We start from the raw sequence: 25,822 nt of genomic DNA, 5'->3' as shown, positions 1-25,822 counted from the left end.
GAATGTATCACCACGCCCTCTTCACTTTCTATGCATTTTCCATTTGTTCATTTTTGTCTATACTTTCGTTCTTTAACCTTTCTCCATTGTTGAGTTTATTTTCTTCTAAAGTTTAGAAGAAAGAAAATTAAAAAAAATAATAAAATTAAAGATTGTTTAGAATCTAAATCCATAGATATTTCACACTCATCTTTCATTTCCTTATTTTCATGTTTCTTTGTTTGTCACTCTGCCTCTTACAGTTGTTTGTGTATGTCACATAAATGCAGTCTACATGTTATTGTGTTTGTCAATGTTTATGCTCACATCGCTCTTTCTCTCCCTTCTTCTTCTTGTTCCTCTTCTTTGCCACTCTTTCTCTCAGGTCCAGGGTCACATGCCTCCGCTGATGATCCCACTGTTTCCTCATGACCAGAGGTCCTTGGCTGCTGCTGCTGCTGCACAGCAAGGATTCCTCTTCCCACCAGGCATGTCCTACAAGCCAGGTAAACACACACACACACACACACACACACACACACATGCACAGTCATGCACACATGCACACAAACATTGGAATCCCAGTCTATGTTAATGAGGTGTGTCAGGTGAGGAATGTTCTGGAAGTGAGTGGAGAGATTTATAATCCCCGCTTGTTTCACATCAGGAACAATACATTGGACACAGCTAGGAGTGGAATGTCTTTTTTTATGGTGTGTTGAAAACACGTCAGTTGCACAACACATCTGCAACTTGGCATTTCACACTTTCTCACACTCGGACACACACACACATGCCCACACTCTCAAGCATGTCCTCCTGCCTCTCACAGCCATAACATTGTACACACAAGTGTGATGCACACACGATACGTGATACACAACCGTTTGCACAGCAACCACGGCATAAAACTTCTTCTTTCTTCTTTTCTCATATTTGCTCGCACATTCCAGTCTTCCATACATTCCTCGAGGTGCTTGCCTGATATTGCACAGCGCTGATCATCCATACTTCATACGGGAACATCCGTTTATTCCCACAGCATCAGCAGCCAGTCCCATGAGAGAGTCGAGAAATTCAGAAATGAAGGAAAGGATTAAAAAGCCATTATTGTACGCTCTCCTTTGACTTTGGCCTGCTTTCAAACAAAGGCTCGGACATGGAAAGTCTTTTAGGGACAAACAGTAGGGGGGCACACGCGATGCTTGTATATGAACTTAGGAGTGCGACACAATGTGAGAGCCCTGCATTGAAACTCTGCTCAGCCTGGTCTCAAGTACCCATGTGCACTGACAATGAGAGTTAGTAACCTTCAAAATAAAATGCTTGCAACCCTTCATGTTTCATTTGACATGAATAAAAACATAGGCGGTAATGGGAAGGAGACAAAGAGGGAGCTGGAGGGAGACAGAGAGACAGACAGACACACAAGTATAAAGTGGGTTAGTTCTTGTGCAGTTAACTGTCCCTCCCCCCTTCACAATATGTGTTGTTTTCGTTGTTCAGCAGGTGATAATTATCCCATGCAGTTCATTCCATCTTCAATGGCAGCTGCAGCAGCATCTGGAATCAGCCCATTACAACTACAGGTAAGACTGAAACACCTGGTCTCCTGGAAATGAATCAGCACCTCACTTGGATTCACATCTCAACTCCAGAAAACTTTGTTCAAATTAAATGACTTTTATTATTACTTTAATGTATTTGTCTGTCTTGGCAGAACATTCTCACTAACCATAGCTGCACTTCCACAAATTGCTTTTGTTGTCAAAGATATAACTCAGCCAGCATTGTTGTATTTATAATAGAATGAACAGAAGTGTGTTTTGTGTTCTTATGCTGATGTTGTTGTCATGGCGCCGGGGTCACTCTTTGTCAGAGTAAATGCCAGCAAAGCAAACTAAAGATGATGAAAACTTGAGTGGTTGTTTCACAACAAAATAAACAAATGCAGAAAAGATGAACAGCAGCAAGAACAAAGAACAATGTTGAGGATTTGTACATTTAGAAAGTACATATCATTCTAATCCCGAGGGTGTCACCGGCAGGCCAGAACCCAAGACAATTGTGCAGAAGTGGAAAGATAAATAGAAAAAGACACTTGCAAACTAAATGCAGCTCATATTCAATCCAACCTTCACCTGAGTTCAAGTGTGGAAACAACCTTCACTTTTTTTTCATACCCCATCATAACCCTGTTGTGAAAGCCTCCCCCCTCTCTGTTATAGACAGAAAGAAAATTAATAATTTGATAACGAAGAGAGAAGAAACGACCAAGAGACCAAGGCTATTACGAACCATGTTGTGTGTATTTTACCTATGAAATGCCTTCGTTACCAGTTGAAATACATATATATATATGAAATGATATGCAATGATATGAAATGTAAAGAATAAGCTGTCCCTGAAATAGTACACATCCTGCAGCTTTTATGTATTTTACCACTTTGCTTCTTTTAACAACTAATCGACATTATCAGGTGCTCTATGCTACAGTATATGTTCATAAATACCCCCTAAAACAATACTCGGATACTTTATGAGAGCTGAATGAATGGGCAGTACAAGTAGACGCTGGAACAATCACAGCGTGCATTAACTGGCTGGGATCACAGGGTTGTTTCCTAATGAATTTTAATGGAGCTCACTTCCAATAAAACAGCATGACATGTTGGTTAAAGATGAAGTACCACAGGCCGACAGTAACATGCTCGCCCGCTTATCTGCTGCCTGTCAGCTGCGTTAAACAAAAGCTCTTATGATGGATCATAGAGGAATTCTGCCCCACCAGCACAACACCTGGCCCCAGCAATTCATCAAATATTTTATTGCCGCTTGACACCTGTGGTATGAGAATATCACTTACCCATAATGGTTATCATTCAGCATATTTGCAAAGAAAAGGGAGTCAAATGAAATAAAAGAAATCTTTAACCCATGCAATTGGAATTTCACAACAGGACTTTGTCACACCTCCTGCTGTACTTACTATTAGAGGGGAAGACAAAAGCCCTTAAAGGCTTTTTCACAGCCAGACAATATTGCTTCATCACGTCAGTCATTACCATAGCATGGCTTGTATGGATGGTATAAGAATCCTTATCTCACTTTATTCACTGTGTATTGTGGATTTTGCTTATTGACACCCTCATTAGCCACTATTGACTTAGCGAAGCGCCGTGCTGCGCTGAGGGGATGGCAGTCTCGGCGCAGCGTCTCCATGTTAGGCTTTGAAATTATCAAAAGAACCGTACGGTGAGTGAGAGGTAAGAGGAGGAATAATAACGGAGATGCAAACCTCATTCACATTTGAACATTGCCTGAGATGTGGAATAATGAGAGGCAGAGAAGAACCTGAATGAAAGAGGAAGCAGTGTTGGCTGAAACGGAGAAGGAGACTGGAGATAAAAGCGGGAGACGGAGTGTGGGGAAGTGTTTATGTGTGAAAAAGTGAGATCATCTCACCGGTGACAAGGCCTATTCCAAAATGAGATTTACACACTTGTGTTTTATATCTATTGCTAGTACTGTGGTGCCATTGCTTGCAGGATTACAACAGAGAGAGAGTACCATGAGTTGGACAAAATGAAAGCAACTGCATAGTGCACTGCCACCAGCAACCTTACTGTAAATACTTTAGCTTTGTGAAAGTGAGTCAAAATATCAGCATAACCCCGTCACACTACCTGGCTGCATCTCTTTGCTGTGTCATGCAAGCTGCTTGTTTGTACTGTGTGTTTGTCAACTGTATGGTTTCCCTGGGGAAATTGTAAATAACTCTTATTAATTAAGAGTTAAACAACTGTCATGTATATTGCTTGACAAATACAATGTGATCCGTCAATGGCAGCATGAGTTGATAAGTTGCAGTTCCTCACATCTTCTCAGTTGGTTACTGTAAAGTTGTCCAAACATCACCTGAAGTCATCACACTTTGAGACTCTGAGGTCTAACGTAGCACCTCTGCATCTATTTCCGTATTGGCTGTAAACCCTGAACAGATGTGATTGTGATATATCAAATCCCACTTGAACAGATCCAACACCGCGCACTATCTTAAGCCCTTTGGCCTTCATATAGCCATTGTGGTTACGCAGTAGTGCCACAATAAATTCCTCTCTTTTTCTCAGCCCTGGCTCTGCTTTCTTTATGGGCCCTGCCTTTGGGAAATGAGTGACAATGGTAACCGTGAAAACCTGTTTTCTGACAGATTGATTGAGTGATTTCATTTTTTGAATCTATCTTTACTCATCACATCTAACTCTTGCACGATACCCGTCTCTGACATTTGCACTCTGTGCTGATTGTTGTGTGAAGTTTAACGTGAAGGACGACAGCGCTCACTTTACCAAAAACCTATATAGAAATACATTACAAGTACAAAGTGAGGTAAACTTGCTGTTGTTGGATTAATGACATGTTAATCAGTGTGTGTGTGTGTGTGTGTTTTGGCTGACATTTAACAAATTGTGTGCTTTTTGGTAAGACGCTGTAAACTCCTCTGTAATGTCTTAGCAAAGCACCCCTGTGTTTTTTTAGTAATTCGTCTCAGTAATGCTTTATTTAATAATGTCTCCTCTCCAGTGTGTACAGTGTAGTTTGAGCCTATAAAAAGCATTGTAAATACATAATTACACAGTGTTAGTTCTACGTTACACACTGTAGTCAAGTACACACCAGCTGGAATCGGACTTTTAAAAGTCCGACCTCTGCTCAGTGCAGTGGACAGATATTGTGGCCAACACATTGTGCTCCAGATGTTTTTAAGCTGAGCCCTGTGGGACTCTTTTAGACAGCTGGCTGGCAATGATGGTCAAGTAGCCGTGAACTGGCATACAGTAAGGGCAGTGAACATTAACCTGCTCAAGAGATGACCCATTTCTGAAAACTAGTGTCAGAAAACTGTAAAAAATTGATTATTTCTTTGCTTTATGTCCTAATCAATTGGAGAAAAATTGAGATATTTAATATTTAACAGAGATATTTGGCAACATCTGGCCTACTGTGCACGACCCATCATGACCTGACCCTACAATTTTCATAGAACAAATTTCCTGCTATCAGCGTGGGAAATATTTTCAGGCCAATTGTTTCCAGAGCTTCAGAGTAGACCCCTCCACAAACAGTGGATTCCTGCTGAAGAAAGGACCCCTTTGTGCACAGCTAATGTGAGGGAAATACAGTTGCTTAGCAGACATTTTTGTTGAAATCATAAGACATTGCACACTGTCTGTTTCTGCTCCGCCTGTTTCTTTTTCTGTGCCTAAGTTTCCGAGACAAAGGTGAGGATCAAATGCATGTGTCGATTCATTCAGAATGGATTTCCGCTTTTGACTCAAAATCCGAGCAATTGCTCCATGAAACAAATCTGGAAATGAGATCATTGTTTTTGTGTGTCTTTTCCACTATCTAGGATGCTATTCACCCTCCCAGTGCTGCATTTCCTCTCCATCCTCAGTGCAGTTGTTTCAGCCTCTTTCTCCTCCCCCTGCAAACATGCTGAAAAACACGAAACCTTATTCGTTTTGTGTGCTCTAAGATCAATAGCAGCTCAACACTAAAAGAGGCTGGCTAAAGGGATTCTCCACTCAATCCTAATGGGACAGGATGGTCTAAGCTCAGAAGAGGGTGTTGGCAGGCTGCAATACATTGGTCCAGACAGTGCTGCCCACACTCATACCACAGCAACATCACTTTCTTTTTGCTTGCTTAAGGATTATCCTAAAAAAAAAAAACCCTGCTGGTGATTAACAGGATAAAAAATGACGGACTAATAATTTGGATTTCAGTCAAATTAGCACTAACATTCAAAGGCCAGTCAGATAATCGAGACAGCTGAGGCACGGTTTAAGGCCCTCTTTGTCAATTTGTAATTTAGGAAATTGCAGCATTGTCTTCCCTTGGGGTTTGACTGAATAGCCAGAGCTATAGTTGGGGTTGTTTACGCTGCACATTGGCCTACCCAGTCACCAATCAATCTCAGATTGTCTTTAAGAAACAGGAGGGGGGGAAAAAAGGTAAAAGCTCTTCCTTTCAACCTTTTGTTTGTTCAACAGTTCCCCTTTCTTATGCAGAACTGCTGATGGAATCGTTGGTACAGCATAATAGCTGTGGGTGTGTTTGCAGAAAAAAAATACCCTGTGTGTATATGCGCGCGTGTGTGTGTGTGTGTGTGTGTGCAGACTTGTGTGAGAGATCTTAACTGTGTGTTTTACCTCAAAGACATGTGTGTTTGCCCCAGCGCCTGGTCCCCTTAGAGCTTTAAGAATATCAGGCATCACCAGAAGTAACTCTGCGGTTGGCTTGATTGACGCGAGAGGCCTCACCACCAGCCATTCAAGGCACATTCTTACGGGGATCTCATATCGCCAGGGGTTGGCCAGAGCACTCCCGGTGCCTTCCAAGGAAAATAAGTGGTGTGACATCAGGGCTTTGTTTCAACGGCTCGGCCCCTTCTGTTTGTGTTTAATATCGCTCTGAGAGAAGTGGAAAGAGGGCCAGCCAATTTCTCTGGCCCCGACCGCTGAGCCTTGCTGGTGCTTCAGCAGTGAAGTGACGGTGGTCTCATGTGTCTGCAGCGCAGCGCTCCCTATCCCTCTTACTCCTTTTCTCTGTTGCGCTCTCTTTGCTTTTGGATGTCTGAGTCCCATGAGACTTTGCAGTTTTGACTACAGGGAAATCAGATCTCACAACACATTGGGGGCCTTTTAGACTGAGGGGGCAGAGACCAAAAATAGAGACAGAAAGTCCCAGAGATGGAAATGAAGATGAGGAGAAGATACTGTATCAGGAATTATTTTGGAACAAAATGAAGACACAGAAGAAAAAAAACAAGAGTGTGAGTGGGAGAGGGAGGGAGATCAAAGAGAAGAGGACAAAAGAAAGACAGATATGTAAGTGGGGGGGGGGGGGGGGCTTAAAGATGAGGTGAGAATAATGAAAAATGGTAGGAAAGTAGGAAAGCAGAAAGGAAGGAGAGGAGGGAGTCTGAAGTGAAGGCCAGCCACGTCTGGGTGGTTTTCCTGAGGACAGGCTCTTTGATTCTCCAGCACTCACACTCCAATGCATCCAATGCATTTAGACAGGGGTTGACAGTGGTTTCAGGCAGCGGTTTGTCTGGCCAGTGAGCTCTGATTTAGAAGACCCTGGACTGTGGGCCGAGTATTTGACTCTTTGATTTTTGTTAAGTACCTTGGATGGAAAATCAGTAGGCCTACAGTTTTTTTTAAGGCATTATGTTCTTGACTCAATCATAAAGGCAGTTGCCCTTTACCTTCCATGTCTTTTATTTAAGTTTTTTTTAGTATTTTCACATGTGACTACACCCATTTGAAAATAGGTGTACCCTGTTGTCTTTGTTTCAGATTTAAATTGGTGATGAATCTCATTTGAGCTGTCAGGTGTTTCTTATAAAGTATTCTAACACTCATGCTTGTTTTTTGTTTATTCTGCAATTATCATTTGAAACCTAGGAGAACCTATGGTAGCCCTCAGCAATTTCTTCAACTTTTAATTTGTCCATTAAAAACACGGTGGTCCGACGAAATATAAAAGGCTTGTTCTGTTTTAATAAAAACAACAATTCAAACCAATGTATAATTATTGTTATTCAATATCTGCTGAAAAAACTAAATCTCACACACCTGCCCTGTAAAATCATAGCTCTACTGAAAAGAGAGATTATTCCATTGTGATTCACAGGAAACTGGCTATTGTTACTCATACTGAGGCAGACATCGTCTAACATGTTTTTTTTCTTCATATTGTATTATCAAATGTGTGCACCAGTCAGTCAGAAGGTATCACAGTTTGTCAGTAGTGACGACAAAAAAACCTAAATTAAATTAAAGAAGATACAAGACGTTGCTGTTATTATTATCTGGATTTTTTTCTTGATTTAAAGTGAGCTGCTCCCAGCATCTGTTGAAAGAATAACTGTCAGCGATGAACTGTATATCATTTAAAATTAAAATTAAAATGTTTTGTTGGAATTCCTTTCTGATGAATACTCGTTCCCTCTTCCACTGGTGTTGGACACTGCTGTCAAACTCACATTGAAGTGTGTGTGTGTACATGCACATCTGTTTCCGTACGACCTGTGTGTGTGTGTGTTTGGCTCGGACACACACCCATAGAAGAAAAGAGGGAGAGAATGAAAGAGGAAAGCCACTGACTAGCTGCTGGCGAGCAATGTTAATAGCCTGATGGTTTTGCTGGTTTCTTTCCTTTTTGCAGCAGCTGTATGCAGCCCAGCTGGCAAGCATGCAGATCTCACCAGGAGCCAAGATGACTCCCCTCCCGCAAGCTCCCAACTCCTCCGGTCCCCTTTCCCCCTCTGCCTTGAAGAATGAGAAGCGGGCTTCCAGTCCTATCACTCATATTAAGGTTAGCCGATGCAAATGATTCTGTAAAAATGATTTATGTGGAGTAAGTTCTTTAAAGTGCCTTTATTATGCTTTTTGAATTTCGCCTGTCCTTTTGCTTGCCCTTTAGTGTGTCATTGCGATTTTGTGCATGTAAAATTTCTGTTACCTTACAAAGGTCAAACTGCAGCAAAGGGAGTCATTTTTTCCCCCCACGGAACGTATTGCTCCTGAAGCGCCTTGAACGCCTTGTTTATATTCCTAGATTATTATTATTATTTTTTTTAACATAAGAGAGTCCTTGTCACTAAGTAACAAATAACATGTTCAAGTACCAGCACAGAGATGCAGTAACTTCATGTTCTTATAAGCAGGGATATACAGTGTGAAGGTAAAAACACTATAAGAAGTAGAAGAATATAATAGGACAAAGGAAAGAGTGAGTTCAGATCATGAAAGATAGGGAACCACACAAGATAAATAAACGTGACAAATATCAGCGCAAGTAAGAGTAAAAAAAAACATTGTTCTAAACTCTTCACCTTTGATTAGAAAGTGCTTATTTAAAAGTCCCACACTGATGCGCACACACGCAGATACACAAACTGACACTGGAGCTGGCTGCTGTTTGGCAGGAGTCCAGACCCCTTCATTGGAGAGAGCGTGCGCCTCATCTTTACTTGACGACGAGGCAGTAATGGAAGCCACATGTGTGTGTGGGGCACAGCTGCAACCGGCGTCACAATAGACCGGCGTCAGAGCTCACCACACTCAAACAGTAGTGCTGTGCCCTGCAATCTCCTCCAATCCCCACACCCTCTGCTAAACCCCACACATGCTCAGCCCACCCCCTGACTTTGGCATGTCACCCGTGGCCCAGTCCCCCTCCCCCTCGCTCAATGCAGCCGCCCTGAACTCCGTCCCTTCACAACATCTCTCAAAGTAGCTCCACGTTCATCATGAGTTAGGCTGCTCTGATGTGCAGGAGTTTACTTGTCACGACTCTATTTTTTCCAGGGATTCCTTATATGGATTAACATTGTCATGAACATTTAGTTTTTGCCTAAATAGAGATACTGGTGAATTAACAACTAATTATTTATATAGGAATGAATAATGCTGCAGGAATGAGAGGTTTCTGTAGATACTTGGTCACATTTTTATTTGTCTAGAAATGATTATCACTTGCACTTCCATTTGTCCCATCCAATGGTGCGTGATACACTCCAGAAAATATTGCTCCACAACCTCAACCCAAGTGTATAAGCCGATCTCAGAACCACAAATAAATGCCACACAAAAGCATTTATTGAGCTGCTATGTTCAAATGTCCCTTTTCACTTCCATTCGGATACATGTTCATTCAGCATGTCACATTTGTACCACCCATAGGAGGAAGGATCCACACAGCCACTGAACCTCTCCGCCAGGCCTAAGACAGCTGAGGCTCTTCGCTCCCCAGCATCCCCAACACAGGGTCTGTTCTCTGGGAGTAAGACCAGCCCTTCAGGCATGGGCAAGGGCTGCATCCCTAGCCCTAACCCCCACATGGGCAGGAACACCTCTCTTGGTAGGTAACAAGTAAAAGCAACAGTTTCTCTTACCAGTAGACAACTGGTCAACCAGACCACCACCACTCTACCTAAGACAAGCGGAAGCAAAGGCCTCACCGACTGATCAGACACAAAGACAAATACTGCTCTCTCACACAGAAACACACATGTAACCGCTGTGTTGTCCACATCTAAACTGTACATCCGCCCCGAGCACACATGTCCCCGATCTAGTGTAAAATGTTTTGTTCCCCTCAACCAGAGAAAAGAAAACCATCAGCCACCCAGACACCTCCCTCCTCCCTGCCACACACAGACAAACCCAGCAGAGCTGCATGCGCCTGATAGACTGCAGACACCTCAACCCCATAAGGAGACCTGTGTGCGAGTATTTGTTTGTGAGTGTGTGTGTGTGTGTGTGTTTTTACAGGAGTCCAAAGCCCTGTATTTAGCCCCAATGAAAACCCCTGCAGCGGAAGCAGTGAAACCCAGCACACGTTATTTGGTTTTTAAGAGCTTCCTCACATCATTGTCTGCCCGCGCTAGACCTTTTATGCCCCTACCTCTGCTATCTGTTATTAAGGCCAATCTAAAGCCTCTCATTATATCCCCCCAGAAAACAATTTCACCCGCTCTTCTGGAGTGGCTTTGAGGACGCATCACTTGTGTTCCTTGCAAAGTTATTTTTTGCCCATTTTAACGGCCACCCAAGCATGCAGTGCTTCCTACTTGTGTGCTAATTAAACGAGTAGGGCAACGGAAACTTTGCATCCTTTTATTTCTTTTTTCCTTCAAATGAGCATTGGCTTCAAAACGTGTGAAGCACATAAACAAGGGGGAGGAGATTGTGTCGTGTTTGGTAACAAGTGGACTGGAAAACAATTTGAGCAACATTTGGGTCTGATAAGAGATTTGGAAAAGCTCTTTATTTTTTTACAATGTCATTATAACAAGAATTTGCTATTGTGAGCTTTTTATATTTATTTTTGTTTTCAGCACTTAGGGTATGAGGTCATTTTCAAAGCTCAGTAGTGTTTATGAAGGAGCAGGAAATCACTTCAAACTATTTTATAATTGTGCCATTTACTGTACAGATTATCTGTGCCATACACCTTAGTGCAAACGGATTAAAAAAGGTCATCACCCTTCAACATGACTTTATTTCCAGTCATCATCATGCTTAAAACTGCCTGGTTAAGGAAACCACGTATTTGTGAGATTTCATTTCATATGGTCTCGGTATTTCTCTCTTTGTGTTTTTCTCTGTCCTTTTGTCACTAATTTGAAATATCCAGGGCTCTGTTGATGCCACAGCAGTAAGAGTCATTTGATTCAGAATAGAATGACAGTTTGAAGCTGCTCCCACTGCTGCCACTGACTATTGTCAGTCAAATTGGATCAAACCAGTTACTTAAACTGGAGAATACACTTTTACCATTTTTTATGCTCTCCCTTCCCCAGACATCCTGTCCAGTCTAAATTCCACAGCGTTTGGGGACCAGGACGCAGTGATGAAGGCCATCCAAGAGGCCAGGAGCATGAGGGAGCAGATCCAGAGGGAGCAGCTCCACCAACAGCAGCAGCAGTCAGGACACCAGAGTCTGGAGGCCAAGCTGTCTGCCCTCAGCAGCATGACCCTCAACAATGGCAACAAGGTTAGCGGGATAGACAGGTCACATGCAGCAACATTAAGATCTATAAGAATCACATGAACTGAATGAAGTTTGGATAGAAAGACTCATGGCTCTTGTGGGGGATAAAGCAGTGGTGATGAGTGAGTGAGTGAGACTCGTGGCTCCGAATGCATAAACCAACATCTACGCTTATATATATAAATGATGAGCAGTCATAGATAATATTTTCACATTAGGATTTACTCACCAAACATATAATCAGCCTTTACAGTATACTTTTTCAGTAACACTTTATATTACAGTTCAGTAATAATATGGTAATGGTATAGTTATCATTTTGTAATCAGGAGGTTATAGTATGAGGATGTATTTTAACTCAGTTTTAAATCACAATCATTGTCATTGTCATATTACACTGATTACTAAGCTATTACCTGGATATTACTTAGGAAATAACATGGTATTATTGTAATATTAACTCTTTTTTAACCACACCATTACTATTTTAAGGCAGGAAATTGCATTCAAATTTTGATTACCATATAACATAACCTCCCTGTTACTAAATTATTATCATACTATTACTGTTTTATTGTAATTAAATGTTAAGGTTTAGCACTTTTTCACGCCGGGCCTTCACCGTAGTTTACCTGCTGCATCGTGAGCGTAAAGCAAGTGTTGCTATAATTCAGATGCATCCTTGTTGAATACAATATTGTGAGATACTACATTTAAAAAAAAAGCCTTTTCACATCACCCATAAATGACAAGAACTTCTACTTGTAAAATATATATTTTTACAGTGTGGTATCACAACTTCTCCCTCAGTAAAATGTGAACATTTTGTCAGAGCATGAAGAATAATGAGGTGAGAAAAGGAGAAGGAGGAAGATTGCCATTCAGATCTATGGAACACACACGCGCACACACACACGCACGCACGCACACACACACACACCTATTTAGGTGTCCAAATTCCTTTGACCAGCTGTTAAAGGTTTCTCTTCAGCTCATGCACGAGTCTTAAGAATATTCATGGATGATATTTAGTGTCTTTTGGCTCAGACTGCAGTCTTTGAGAACTTCTCTTTTCTCCTCTCATCGTCATGGCCACCCAGAAGCTAACAGCTTTGAAGAGGGAGCAGCTGGGCCAATGACAAGTGATGGTTTTGGCGTGTGATTGTGTTTGTGTGCCTGCCTTAACTGAGACTGACTGAGTGTTTTTTTTTTTGTTGTTTTTTTTTTTTGACGAGGAGATGGTGTTAACATCAGTGTATGTGTGTGTGTGTGTGTGTGTGCATGTCATGTCTATGTATTATGGACTCTGGCTCTCCACTTGCCCTGGAGTGGGGATCCCGGCCTCAGGGTTTAGCCCAATTAAAGGGTCTTTCTTAGGGAAGAGACCCCCCCTTCCATATTCACCTCTTACCCCAGCTCATTCTTTCCCTTGGGGTGTAGGAGACAGGGCCTTTGTACCAGGATCTCATGTCCAGAGGGGAACCCATATTTCAAAACATCTTCAGTCAGTCTAATCAGCCAATCACATACTCCAAGGATCAGAATTTCAGTCAAATAAGGAAGACGATTAAATGGCCTCTCCTGCCCGACTGATCCCATGTTGCTTGCGAGGAGAAGGAGAAGGCGGAGTGAGGAACGCATTAATATTTTAGGGGTGGAGTCTTTGAACCCACCAACCCCAAGTAGGTCATGAATGGTGCACTCCAAGGATAGGCTGTTTTGAATTTTTTGGACTTGTTTGCGTTGAATTTGCAGTAGGAAAACATCCAAGATTTGGCATAAATATAACACTGGTGTACTTACTGTCAGTCCCAAGTGGATATTTTTAAGTAATTATACTAGTAAACACTCATAAATATAGCCCATGAAGATCAATTATTCAACTGCCTATACTTGTAAATTGTTGTTAAAATGTTATGTCACTCATCTACTGCAGGTCTGGCAAAACAATCACAATCATTTCCCAAAATAAATGCATGCTTAAAAGAGCTTTTTACAAAACGTTTACTTTGAAATGATCACAAATTGAGGTGAGCGCTTTACAGGGACAGTCCTGTGCTAATAAAAAGCGGATTTTGAACATCTCAAAGTAATTGTGTTCGGTTTGAGGAAGGCAGCAGGCCTTGGTGTTTGTTGCCATTTTGTTATTCGTCACCTAACAACAGCAGCTCAAAGACTCTTTCTCTTAACTTTGAATGCATAAATTTTTCTTTGGGACGGAGAATTTGCGCGTGCGTTTGCTTAAGCTCTTAAAGGCTTTGCTCTGTCTTAAACAATTCATGGATGGAACTTGCTGGATGCTGACAGTGTGACTCACCCCTTCCACCTCGGGAGGCAACTGGACCAGCTCTCTTTTTCTTTACCTTGGATTTGTGTGTTGTTTTCTCTTCATCAAACACAGTTGTTACTTAAATCGTTCCCTTCGAGACTTTTGAAGCTGTGCCCAAGTCTTCTTGTTTTACGACACTGCAAGAATACAGCGACTGCCTTAGTGGTATTCTGGAGTCATATAGAATGTTGAGCTATTTGTTGTCAACGCACATTCAACCCAGAGGCAGCCGTGGTGGTGGTGTGTGAGTCTGTCTTGTGATTATTTTACTTGTTTGTGTATTTTCGTCCCACAGTATTCATTTTAAACATAGATGCCATCAACATTTTGGTAAGAGCTGAAACTGATCCTGAGCTTCTGTGTGTGTGTGTGTGTGTGTGTCCATCGTGGCTCTGTACTGGCCTTGGCCATGTTAATGTCATTATAGCTGGTGTACACACAAGAGGCCTGGCCAGTGAGTGGCATTGTTGAGTATCACCTTACGCTTACGTTGCGTACAGCTGGCCTGCGGCTGCCAAAGCTCACTAAAATAGCCACTGTGTATAACACTGTGGGTGTGTTCATGTTTGTGTCTGTGTTTGTGTGTCTCTGTGTGTGTGTGTAAAATGGACAGTGGACATTTCTTTCATCCAAACAGCCACAAACACCCCTGAAGCCCATTTAAAGGCAAACACCAGGCTTCTGAGAGTTTAGATCTATGAGAATCTCTTATACTGCATGGTGATATACTGTATCTCAAAAGTGTGACATAGTGAAGTTTATGTAGAATAAAGCATGAGAAAATATAGAAGTCTTATTCCTGTCTCCAGATGAGTTTGGGTTGGTGGGCTATGGCTCACTGGCTGCAGGTAAATCTTCAGGATACATTAGAAGGACCAGTTTTTTCCCCTCCACCCCTTTTGGTAGCTAATCTCACACAATCGCTCATCTGATTCTCAATTGTCCTGTAATATATCATACTCTCATATTTTCACTGTTTTAGTTGTCCCAACAAAAAAACAACCCTGCCTTAATCAGCCAAAACTGACAGTAAATCCTTCACTGGCTATACAGACACAAGTTTGGGGGCTCCCTTGTGCTCACAGCCCTGTTTTTGCCAGACACTTTTTTTTATTAATCCTAATTTTAAATGTATTGTTTTTACGACAACTTGACTTTTAATTAGGTTTATATCGGGGAAAGTTTTGAGTTCTCCAAGCTGTCCAAAATACTTTATATTTACTCTTAAATTTCCCATGGTCTGTCTTAGAGATGTGTCTTTGGTCTGTCCCGTGTTGAACTGTGTTGAAGTTTCTAACGGGAGAGCAGAATAAGTCTGGAAGGAGGACGGGGAGGGAGGAAATGGTTGTATAGATGTTTATATTGGCTCCACTGGTGAGTTTGGTCTTTGTAGGAGGCTGGCCTGTGAACCCCACAGCTCAGACAGTTCTGAGCTGTGTCTTGATTAAAGGTCGACGTAATGTTGCTGTATTTGAAGCCTGAATGATATACATTATAATAATGTATACTACAAAGCTGAGTCTGGCACCTGCAAATAGACTGTTGAGTGTCTACGTCTTTGGGATTAGAGCCTTAAAGGGTGGAGGGTTGCTTGTTGGGTGTTAAGGGCTATGAATAGGTGGAATGGTGAAAAGGAGAAGCAGGGGAGGAGAAATCAAAACAGAACCGAGCTGACTGACAGCTCTATCGACACACACAGCAAAGTGTGGACAAGGAAAGAGAGAAAGAAAGATGAAGAAAACGGGGAGGAGAGAGGGAACACTGACAACGGGGAGACTGAGGAGGTTGCCAAACTTGATTGGTCCAGGAGGAGACAGTAAACGGTTGCGGGTCAGTTGGAGGCAGGCCGTGCTGGCAGTGGGCGAGTTGTAACTGTGGTAATGAGCTCAATACGGTGTGGATTAAAAAAAAAGTGCAGCAAAGTTTAGAGCGTTACCCTAGCAACAGTGGAGAGAAGCAAATGCCTAGACATGGAGAGACCAGGCGGAACAGAAAGAGTAGGGTGTCTCTTAAATTTAGAAATATACATTCAGCAGCACCAGTGAAAGAAATAGTCTGTCAAAAGTACTGTAGCAGCACAGATTTGATTTGTTTAGTGCCATACTAAAAAAAAAAGGAATGCTCCTCTTTTTATGATTGAACTTGAATTCTTTACGAAATGTTCCTTTATTTTTTTTCTGTATTTTGTGTCATTAAGAGTGTGGTTAGTCATGTTCTTATTCAAGTGCTCTTTTTGCTTGGGCAAGTTAGATTTGAGATTTCCCTGAGTGGTTCTTTTCACCAGAACTTCCTGAGCAGTGATTGTATTGAACCAGGTAGTTCATTGCGATGAAGAGGATGAATTTAACAGTGTACACAACATCAATGGACTGACATAAAAGAACATGAAATTGTGCTGCTCCAGAGGCAGCCTTCCAGTATCAAACCAGCAGGCACACAAGCCAGACCTATTTCAATCTTGACTAAACAAAGCAAAGACGGTTCCTTATTGCATATGCCACAAGAACTTTCAAGTGCACCAAAGCAGACCAACCGCAGGGAATATTTGCAAATTTTGACCCAGGTCTGCTGTTAATCTGTACTTTGGATCCGTCTACCTCTATTGATGCCGTCCTGGTCCATTTTCCAAAACCTTGACTTTAGTCTGCGTTAGTTTTCCACTGGTCTCCTTCCATTTACCAGCAATATTCCCAAGTCTGAAACTACTCAGGATGTTTAAAAAAGTATGCTTTACAAAACACCTATGCAAGAGTAGCCGTGTTTAGTATCATTTTTGAAAATGGAATCTCCAACAGCAAAGCAAACCGGCATTCAGAGACAGATGTCTGACTGCCTCGTCATGAGCTAACCCTTTTTTCACCCTTCTATTGTTTAGCAGTACAAACTTTAAGAGGACTTCCACTTGGATTTCAGACTATATTCTTTTTGTGCTCTCTATCTCGTTCTGTCATTCCCTTTTTCTCTCTTTTCTTTACTCCTTTGTTAGGCAGTTGCTTCCTGCGGTGAGCATGGCACTGCCCAGGCACATGTTCTGTGGTGGGCCTGATTACAGCCCTGCTGTAGTGCTGACATTGGCCCGCGCCGACTCCTCATCTATAAACACAGACACACACATACACACACACACACACACACACACACACACACACACACACACACACACACACACACATCAACCCTTAAGTTCCACCAACTCTGCCAGCGGCTACCGTGGCATGACTTCATCCACCAACCATTCCTTGCGTCAAACAAAATGCCTCTGTCACCAGAAAAAGGTGGAGAGCTGGGAGAGCAGAGAGGAAGGGGGGAGGGAGGGCAGAGGACAAGAAGAGCGGAGAGGGGGAGAGAATAAAGGAGGAGCGTGGATGTGCGGTAGCTGTGTGGACGCTTCGATGTTTTCCACCACAGTTTGGGAGTGTGGTGCAGTAATTTTAGCTGGAAGGCCCCAAGGCAGGCTGATGGCCGGAGTTATATGTCTCAGAAGTGGAGTGGCAGGCAAGAAGACAGAAACACAGAAATGGAGCGCATAAGAGACTGAGGAAGACACTGATGATTAGCACAACTTTGAAGTAGATATTCATATGATTAGCTATTAGCTAATCATATAAACAACCCCATTACTCATTTTCCTTGGATACTGTAAGAAACAAAAGTAGTGAAGCTGCTTGCAAAGTTAATTGTTTGAATATGAAGAGTGTGGTTTTGAAGCTTGACATTTGTCCATTGCAGTTTAACCCAGCAATTAGAATTATTGTCATTACCATCAAAGTTATTCCAAGCAGCTTTTTTTTTTTTAATGTAATACTGACCTTCGTAATCTTTTCTCACATTGCAGGAGAGGTTGCACTATGAGACACTGAGCCAGCACCTGGGGAAGCTTGGAGAGGATGCTGGGAAAATGGTCCACCGAGTCATTGACCTGACAAGACCAGAAGATCTGGATGGTAAGCACTGCCAATGTTGGTAGCTGGCACTCTTGGGAAATAAAGAAATCACTGCAACAACAAATAACAACAACAACAAAAAGGAAAGTTAATGGAGGACCAAGGGGAGGTTAAAGGAGTCTTAAGGTACTAAATACTAGTGGCTCTTTATTCTGTGGGCCCCACAAAGAAGAGGCCCTGCTTCTGCTGACCTCATATCTCAGAGCTCCGGTGTAGCTGAAGGCAGCTGCCAGAGAGTGAGAACATACATGTATTTAGCAAACACAAATATTTATTGTCCTCCTCAGGAAGCTTAGAAGGACAGGAAGGTGAAGGATACTCTCTCGAGCTAAACAGAATGCTCAACGTCAACATCTTACGCTCTTAAAGACAATTTCGCTGTTGTTAAGTGCGAGACGTGAAGCAGAATTTTCCCACTTACTTCCACAGCTAGTGTTTGTGACAGTAAGACACACAAACAAAAACAGGTTGTCAATTTGTCAATAAAATCAACTTTACTTTACTAAACTGAAGTTTTGGCTTTCTCTGCGTGTGAGAGTGTGAGAGTGTCTTTCTTTCACACCGCCCACCTGTTTCTCATAAAGCACCACTGTTTACGGGCAGTGAGGGCTTGAAGAGTGCTCATCGTGGCTTAGTTTAGAGTGAGACAAGTAAATATGGGAGCATATGCATTGAGATACTATCTGTTTGTGTGAGCATGTCGGGGGCATCCCTGCAAGACCCCCATCAGACTTTTGTTATACATCCTCTTACAAGACGGCACGCGGGGGCCTCACGAGAGAAGAGAAGAACCAAACAACACGAGCGTGTTCTTATCTGTCCTCTTATGTGCATTCAAAGTGTGAAAGTATGGAAGATGAACATCTTGGTGATAGACACGTAGAAAGTGACCTTTCTTTGTTTCACACAGGGAGTAACATCACCGAGGCACGGGTGTTCAGGGAGGCACGAGGCAGGAACAACAACGAGCCCCACATCAAGAGGCCCATGAACGCCTTCATGGTCTGGGCTAAAGACGAGAGGAGGAAGATCCTGCAGACGTTCCCGGATATGCACAACTCCAACATCAGCAAGATACTCGGTGAGATTTTCTTAGCTGCATGATTGGCACGAGAAAGAGAGGATTTGTAACCTGAAATACAATCTTAAATCATATTCTCTGATCATTGATGCACTGTTTCTTTTTATATTCATCTCCGTGTGGGAATATCTACCTCATATGTAGTTCACATATTTAAGGTGTGAATTTGACTGTGATTAAACGGGGATTTCATCTGCAATTGAACAGTATTTTTTTTAACCTAACAGAAAAAGACAGTCACGTTATCAACAGCTCATTTCCGTCTACATCGGCCTTAGCTTTGATTGGATGTTGGTCTGTTCTGTGACTGTTAATTACACACATTTAAAATACTGTAAACTGAAAAAACCCAAATATTACACAAATATGAATTGGCTCATGCCAGGTAAGGTTTAAGCACATTTAATTTTTTTATGAGGAAAAAAACCAATGTACTGTGTATTCTTTACAGATTCATTATAGATTAACACCCACAATCACTGAACAAAAAGACACTACACTATCTTGATAATTAAAATCCCTCACACCCTTCGATTATTTCAAGGTCAGCGTCTCTGCCACCGGTTTCTACAGTTCACAGGGTTTCTTACTAATATTCTGTGGATTATAAGAAGGTCTAGTGTTTGACAACCTGGAACTCTGCACACACAGAGCTGCACTGTGTCAGCCTGACGAGTGTGATGGATGCATTCACTTTAAAAGCAACCGTGTTGATACTGACCTCCTTGACACAGATACCCATTCACACAGTGTGGAGCGTAACGTTCCCAAGACCTCCACTGTCCAACACAGTGCTCCAGTAAGCTTTATGTATTCTGCATGTAAATGCTCCTCCTGAGCAACATTATCAAAGTGCTTCTTCTGAGGTGGGTCCGTCTGACTGACTGACTGACTGACTTAGAGCTTTGATTGGGCTCTGGTAAAGGGAGGGTTTGTGTTTTCCCAAAAGGCTTTTAATTTGTTTGATGCAAAAACTATTTGAACTATTTGAATTCAGTTACAGAATTCAAATTATAATAATTCAATGTTAAATATTTTATCCTAGCAAAATTGTTTGTTTAATAGTCAGGTTTTTAGTCAGACGTTAACTCTGAGATCCTCCTGGCACCGAACACCAAGCACAGCAATTTTCCAGATATGGGACAACAAGGACGGAGCAGAACTCAGTGCACAATTGTGTATGTGTAAATAACTACATGTGTACAATGCATGTCTTCCCAACATAATAACACAGCTGGACTTTTGGGAGTGGGTGGCCTTAAAGAAACTCCCCTGTTTCCTGTGCCACAAAAATACACGAGTAGTTTATGATAAACCTTGATAAACAGAGGAGCAGTGCGGTGTGTATAATCAGTTGTCAGAGTAGTGCACAGATGTCCTGCATTCCTGTCGTAATGGCCTTGTCCACTTGTTCAGAGGGTCCTCTAACCAAAGAAAATGATAAGTACACAATGTGTCTAAGAGGAAAGAGAGTGTAATCCACTCCTGGTTTCAAACAGCACCCTTTGCAGCTGAAATTCCACTATGTTTGTATTGTTGGATTAATAATTGATTGCAGATTTCATCTGTTTTAACAACAACACTGTATCTCTCAAAAAGTAACAAAGCTAAAACTAAACCAAAACCAGAAATTGTGACAAAACTAAAATCTCAATCGTTTGCTCCAGGCTCCCGTTGGAAAGCCATGACCAACCAGGAGAAACAGCCATACTACGAGGAGCAGGCCCGCTTAAGCAAGATCCACTTGGAGAAATACCCCAACTACAAATACAAGCCGCGGCCCAAGAGAACCTGCATCATTGATGGCAAAAAGCTGCGCATCGGCGAGTACAAACAGTTGATGCGGTCACGACGTCAGGAGATGAGGCAGTTTTTTGTGGGGTGAGTAGAAAAGCTGTCCGTGTCCTAGCTGTCCTCAGAGAGCTGCAGTTGTATGCGGATGCTGTACTGAATTTTACATTTGGCCATTAAACATGTCACAGCCTTGAAATGACATAATAATGATACCACTAATAATAATAATTTAAATTCCATAAACAAGGGCCCACTCATTCAGCATATTTGTTTCCTTCCTGGGTTCTGATGGGGGTGAAACCCTCAGCTATTGTCTTTTTCCTCAACATATACAATAAAGTACACTTATTGCACAGGGTTGTTTTTTTTTACAGAACTGTCCTTCACTGCACATACACTTTGCTTATTAGAGTGGCTTTTGTGCATTGACAGACACAATGGTTAAAGAGAGCATGACTCTGACATGGCACTTTAACCCCTCAGTTCACTTGTCTCTTAAATGAACTCATCATTCATACACTGGTCTCAATACGTCTATTTTAACCAACATTTGTGTTCCCTTTGGTTTTTTCACTCAGATATTTCTTGACACTTTACATGCATGTCAGTATGAATATATAAAAATACAACGCTTGAAGATTCTTAACTTAAGATGCATTAGTTTGGAGGTTTGTGTGTTGAGTGATGATCAGGGTTTATAGACCCTTTATGAAAGGTTCCTTCTCGGAGTCTCTTGTGGTTCCATTTGCAAAACCCTTTAAACGCTTTCTGAAGAGCTTAACATTTTTAGTGTGTAGTGAACACAGCAAGGGGAATAACAGTGGCATTGTCTTAATAGGAACCAGCCATGGATGTGTTTAAAGCCATCACAGTGGCCTGTGCTTGAGATGGATTTACCAGAGGCCACGGCTTTGAATAGGAGCGATTTTTAATAGCTTGTCATTTATTAAATTAGGACAATGCCGGGCGCTTGCGGGCAGTGAAATTGGACACAGACAGACATAGTGGAATATGAAATGTAAGCAGATGTTTGAAGGGGAACAAGAGTGAAGCCAACGTCACAAGCTAAATGCCACATTTACTGTGTGTGGTCAAGCAAATGCAAAAAAAAAGCATATAATTCTTAAGGCCTGGAATTTCAATCAAAACGCTAATCAAATAGCTTCTCGTAGCCAGTACACGATCCATTTTCTGGCACTTGTGTGATGTTTTTGAAGAATTGAATGTGTAAATGAGCATGTCTGGGTGCGCAGCGGTAATTGTTGCAGGAGACAGAATAGGGAGAGAGCTGTTAGGTAAGGAAAGTGACAGCACATTTTAACCCTCATTCCATCTGTATCTCCACAGGTTATTTAGTTGACACTGCTGCTGTGAGCTGGCAGGTAGAGCTCTGTGTTAGCACATGCCCGACCAGATGAGAAGCTCTGCTGTTAACTTAAGTGGCCTTTAGAATTAATATTTGCTTCAAAGCGGTTTGTTCAAAGCTTTAAATGAATCATGAATCACAATCCAATCTGTCACAAGCTGTCAGCCTTGTTGTACCATCGGCAATTGATACGTCAACTGTTCTATGACCTCTGGTGTTTTCTTTCTTTCTCGCAGTCTCTTCCATGCAATCTTTTTATCAGCGCTAATAGCATGGCTGCAGGGACTGCAGTGTCAGTCACTCATAATATTTTTTTTATACTTTTTTATACTGACATCCCTTCTTTTCTCCTTTCCTCATTTGTCAGGCCCCAGCCATCAATTCCTCTCGGTAACAGCCCAGGTGGAGTTTACCCAGGTGCCATAAACATGGCAACAGCAGCCACACCATCCCCACACCTGACCTCAGACTGCTCCAGCAACTCGGTCAGCCCCGAACCAGCCATCCCCGTCATTCAGAGCACGTACGGGGTAAAGACCGAGCCCGGCGGTGGCGGCGGTGGCGGCAGCAACGGCGGTAGAGTCCGAGCTTTGGATATGCCCAGCAATCCCACCAATGGAGATGAGGACATGGACATGTACGATGACTTTGAAGATGAGCCCAAGTCAGACTATAGCAGCGACCATGAGACACGGGAAGTCGTCAGTGCCAACTGAGTGTGCTCAGGGTGCCAGTTGTAAAAAGAAGAAGAAAAAAAACTCCTGTTATACGCAGAAACACTTTTTAAAACATAGTTTATTACAGAGACCTCCAGGCAACTCTTCAGGACGTGCTGTGTCATGCACTGAGCATGCCCACACAGGATTTAAACTAAACGCTGAAAACATTTTTGGACAATGTACTAATGGATGTCCAGTTGAAGGAGAGGGCTGCTGGGAAGAATGTGACATCCATTCAGCTGACGATGAACTTCAGTTTCTACACGGTGACAATCTTCATAGGAGTGAACAAGAGTTAGGGGAGAGAGAGTGAGAGAGAGAGAGAGAATGGGACGAAGAACAAATGAACGACAAACACATCTTTGTGTGGTTTGTAAAGAGCATGCATGGATTTTGAAGCATCAGGAATTGGTCTTCAACGGCTATTTGGTCTTAAATGTTTAAGGAGTGATTTAGTTTTTATCATTATGTATTTACTTTTTAGATTTTTGTTTTGTTTTTTTAGACTTTTGTTGTTGTTTTGTTGTCTATAGACTTTTGTCTGACAGGTCTCTGCCTGTACAAACTCTGGACTTGAAATTTGAAAAGTTTTAATATAAACCCTAGCTCTTGTAATCTTATAGTCTTACTTTTGTTTCTTACAAATACAGTGCATTTACATCTTTTTTTTTTTTTTTTTTCTGACAAACTGCTTACATGACATTTTTTTTTCCTTTCTTTTTCTTTTTTTAAATATCCCAGCTCAGGTATGATGTGCCAGCTTGTGAATGTGTTTCTTTCTTTTTTGTTTGTTTTATTTGTTTTCATACAAAACGAGTGGTAGGAATATACAGACTGTCAATGAAAGGAACAAAATCCCTTATATCACATTATTATTATTATATTAATTATTATTATTATTATTAATATTATTATTGTTGTTGTTATTATTCATAACTTAAGTACCCAGACATTATACAAATTGACTTCAAATGTGCCAAACCTACATTCACATTCACTTGGGATGTTCTAGTCTTAAGTTACAGTGCTGCAAAAAAGTCTTACACAATCAGCTTTTTCCTTTCTGATGAGATGAGTTCCTGCTTGGTAACTGCTGCCTCCCCCTCTGGCCCAGTCTCAGCCAGAGCTCAGGGACAACGTGTTTTCATCACACTCGCTCAGTCATTCAGTCTCTCTGTCTCTCTGTCTCACTCTCTCTCTCACGCACACACTCAACAACACACAAACACAAGAATGCACAGTTTGTGTAGCTGTCTGGCAGACTGCTCGTCGTATTCCACTGCGTTGGTGCTTTCATAAATCATAATGCCCAAAGTTCCTCGAGGCCAAACACATTGTGCAGCAAAGTTTCGGCACAGTGAGGAACCCCGAACATTTACCATTCATATCTGACAATAATTGGTCTAAAGGCAAAGATATGTTTTTGGCCAGACAGACAGATCCGTCTCAAAAGCGTTGAACCTTCATTGACTGTTCATTCAGCATCATAACACAGGAAGTAGAAGATATTATACTGTAGGATAAGAGATTGAAATGTTCTGGATCCCTTTACTGTTTTGACTTGTATTTTAAATTGGTACAAAAATGTGCAAAATGTTCATATTTTATTAGCTTGTTCATATTTTTTAAATGTCTTCTCAGCATCGACCGAAACATCCAAGTGGTGTTTTAATAATAATAATAATTTATATATAGTTACAAAGGGGTCAAATAGGTATTTTACGTCGCATGTATATTTTGATGACAAGTGAAATATTAAGAGATAAAAGTAGCATCTTCTTCACAAGCAGCCTGGTCAGAGCACACACGTTTCTCCACAGTCTGGTGTTCCTCTTTCACGCTGGTGTCAGCACCATGCTGGGTTTGCACGCTTTTTTCTGCTATTTTACTCACATGTCACAATCTTTCTCTGGAGACACATATTTCTTTTCTCCACACTCAATTTTAAAGGTTTCCATTTTGATCGCCTGCGTCTTCAGGTGGTTTCTGGGTGCTCTGTTTAGCTGACTTCATATTTCTCTTCATGACCATATCTTGGAGTTTTTGATTGGTAAAGCTTCACAAGCTGGGACTAAACATTGTGTTTCGCTTGCATCACAGGGAAATAAGCCTCATGTTAGTGTTGTACGCATCATAAGCACTGGATATGAGTTGTATGTTTTTTTTTTTTGTTTCATTTTTTTTAGTATTGACTAATGTGAAGTTGTTTAATTTTCATCCTGCTAAATTAGAACAGTCAAAAGTCGTCTGTGCTCTCGAGGAAGCCTTGTACATGTCGAGCACCAGTAAACTGCCATTGCCATTTTCTCTAGAATCATTTCATTTATTTAAATACATTTTGTTGCCTAAAGTAGTCACATCACCTCTGATCTTCAGAAAGGTAACCTCATGCTCTTGTCAGTTGTGACCTGCAGAAACAGAATACAGGTTTTATTGTCACACGCGTTTTTTTTTTTGTTTTTGTTTTTTTTTGTGATGAGTATTGTATTTGAAATTCAATTGTGCGTTTTAACATTTCATTGTATTTATTAGCCAGCTTTGGCTCTAAAAGTGTCAGTACAACTTGGTGAGAAAGACAATCAAAAAAATAATAATAATAAATGAATAAAAATTTAAGTCAATCTGTCATTTCGTCCTTGTTTTACCAAGTGTTTCTATGATGTTATCAGTTGTTCTGTAGATATGCAGAAAAGCACTCAAAACTTTTTTTGTGATTTCCACGGGAAAGCACTGTACACAAGATTCAGGTAGTAATGCATTGATGATTGTATTCCCATTCAGGGATGAATGAATGATTTCCAATGCAAGGCTTTCTCTTTCCAAAGTTGGACTATTCCTCTTGGTCTTTATATTTTGGTGGCCTATTACAGTAAATGTGGCCTATTGTTCTCTCTGTCTCTCTCTCTCTCTCTCCCTCTCTCTTCTTGTGTGTGTGTGTGTGTGCATGCTTTCGTGTGTGTGTGTGTGTGTGAATTAATGCCAAACATTATGAATGTGCTGTGGTGTATACGCCACGGCGCCGATGCTCACTGCAGCCAATCG

The 25,822-nt window shown here is 41.6% G+C and overlaps 1 protein-coding gene across 5 annotated transcripts in view; it reads left to right on the top strand.

The window, feature by feature from the left end:
- The window catches only part of LOC131470218 (transcription factor SOX-6-like), a 100,549-nt gene extending 75,148 nt beyond the window's left edge, over window positions 1-25,401 (top strand). For 3 of the 5 annotated variants that reach the window (XM_058645888.1, XM_058645891.1, XM_058645887.1), the window contains 9 exons: window positions 365-485; window positions 1,486-1,568; window positions 8,215-8,364; window positions 9,735-9,912; window positions 11,357-11,550; window positions 17,712-17,820; window positions 18,731-18,901; window positions 20,569-20,782; window positions 22,429-25,401. In XM_058645888.1, the coding sequence (XP_058501871.1) occupies window positions 365-485; window positions 1,486-1,568; window positions 8,215-8,364; window positions 9,735-9,912; window positions 11,357-11,550; window positions 17,712-17,820; window positions 18,731-18,901; window positions 20,569-20,782; window positions 22,429-22,777 (1,569 nt within the window). In that variant the 3' untranslated portion in view covers window positions 22,778-25,401. The remainder of the gene's footprint in view (window positions 1-364; window positions 486-1,485; window positions 1,569-8,214; window positions 8,365-9,734; window positions 9,913-11,356; window positions 11,551-17,711; window positions 17,821-18,730; window positions 18,902-20,568; window positions 20,783-22,428) is intronic. The other 2 variants (XM_058645892.1, XM_058645890.1) reach the window with 1 other exon arrangement.
- The last annotated feature ends 421 nt before the right edge of the window (window positions 25,402-25,822 follow it).

Source organism: Solea solea, chromosome 12, assembly GCF_958295425.1.
Source record: "Solea solea chromosome 12, fSolSol10.1, whole genome shotgun sequence".
NCBI classification, from domain to species: domain Eukaryota; kingdom Metazoa; phylum Chordata; class Actinopteri; order Pleuronectiformes; family Soleidae; genus Solea; species Solea solea.
Note: the sequence above shows the minus strand (reverse complement) of the source record. Positions and strands in the feature narration are given on the sequence as shown.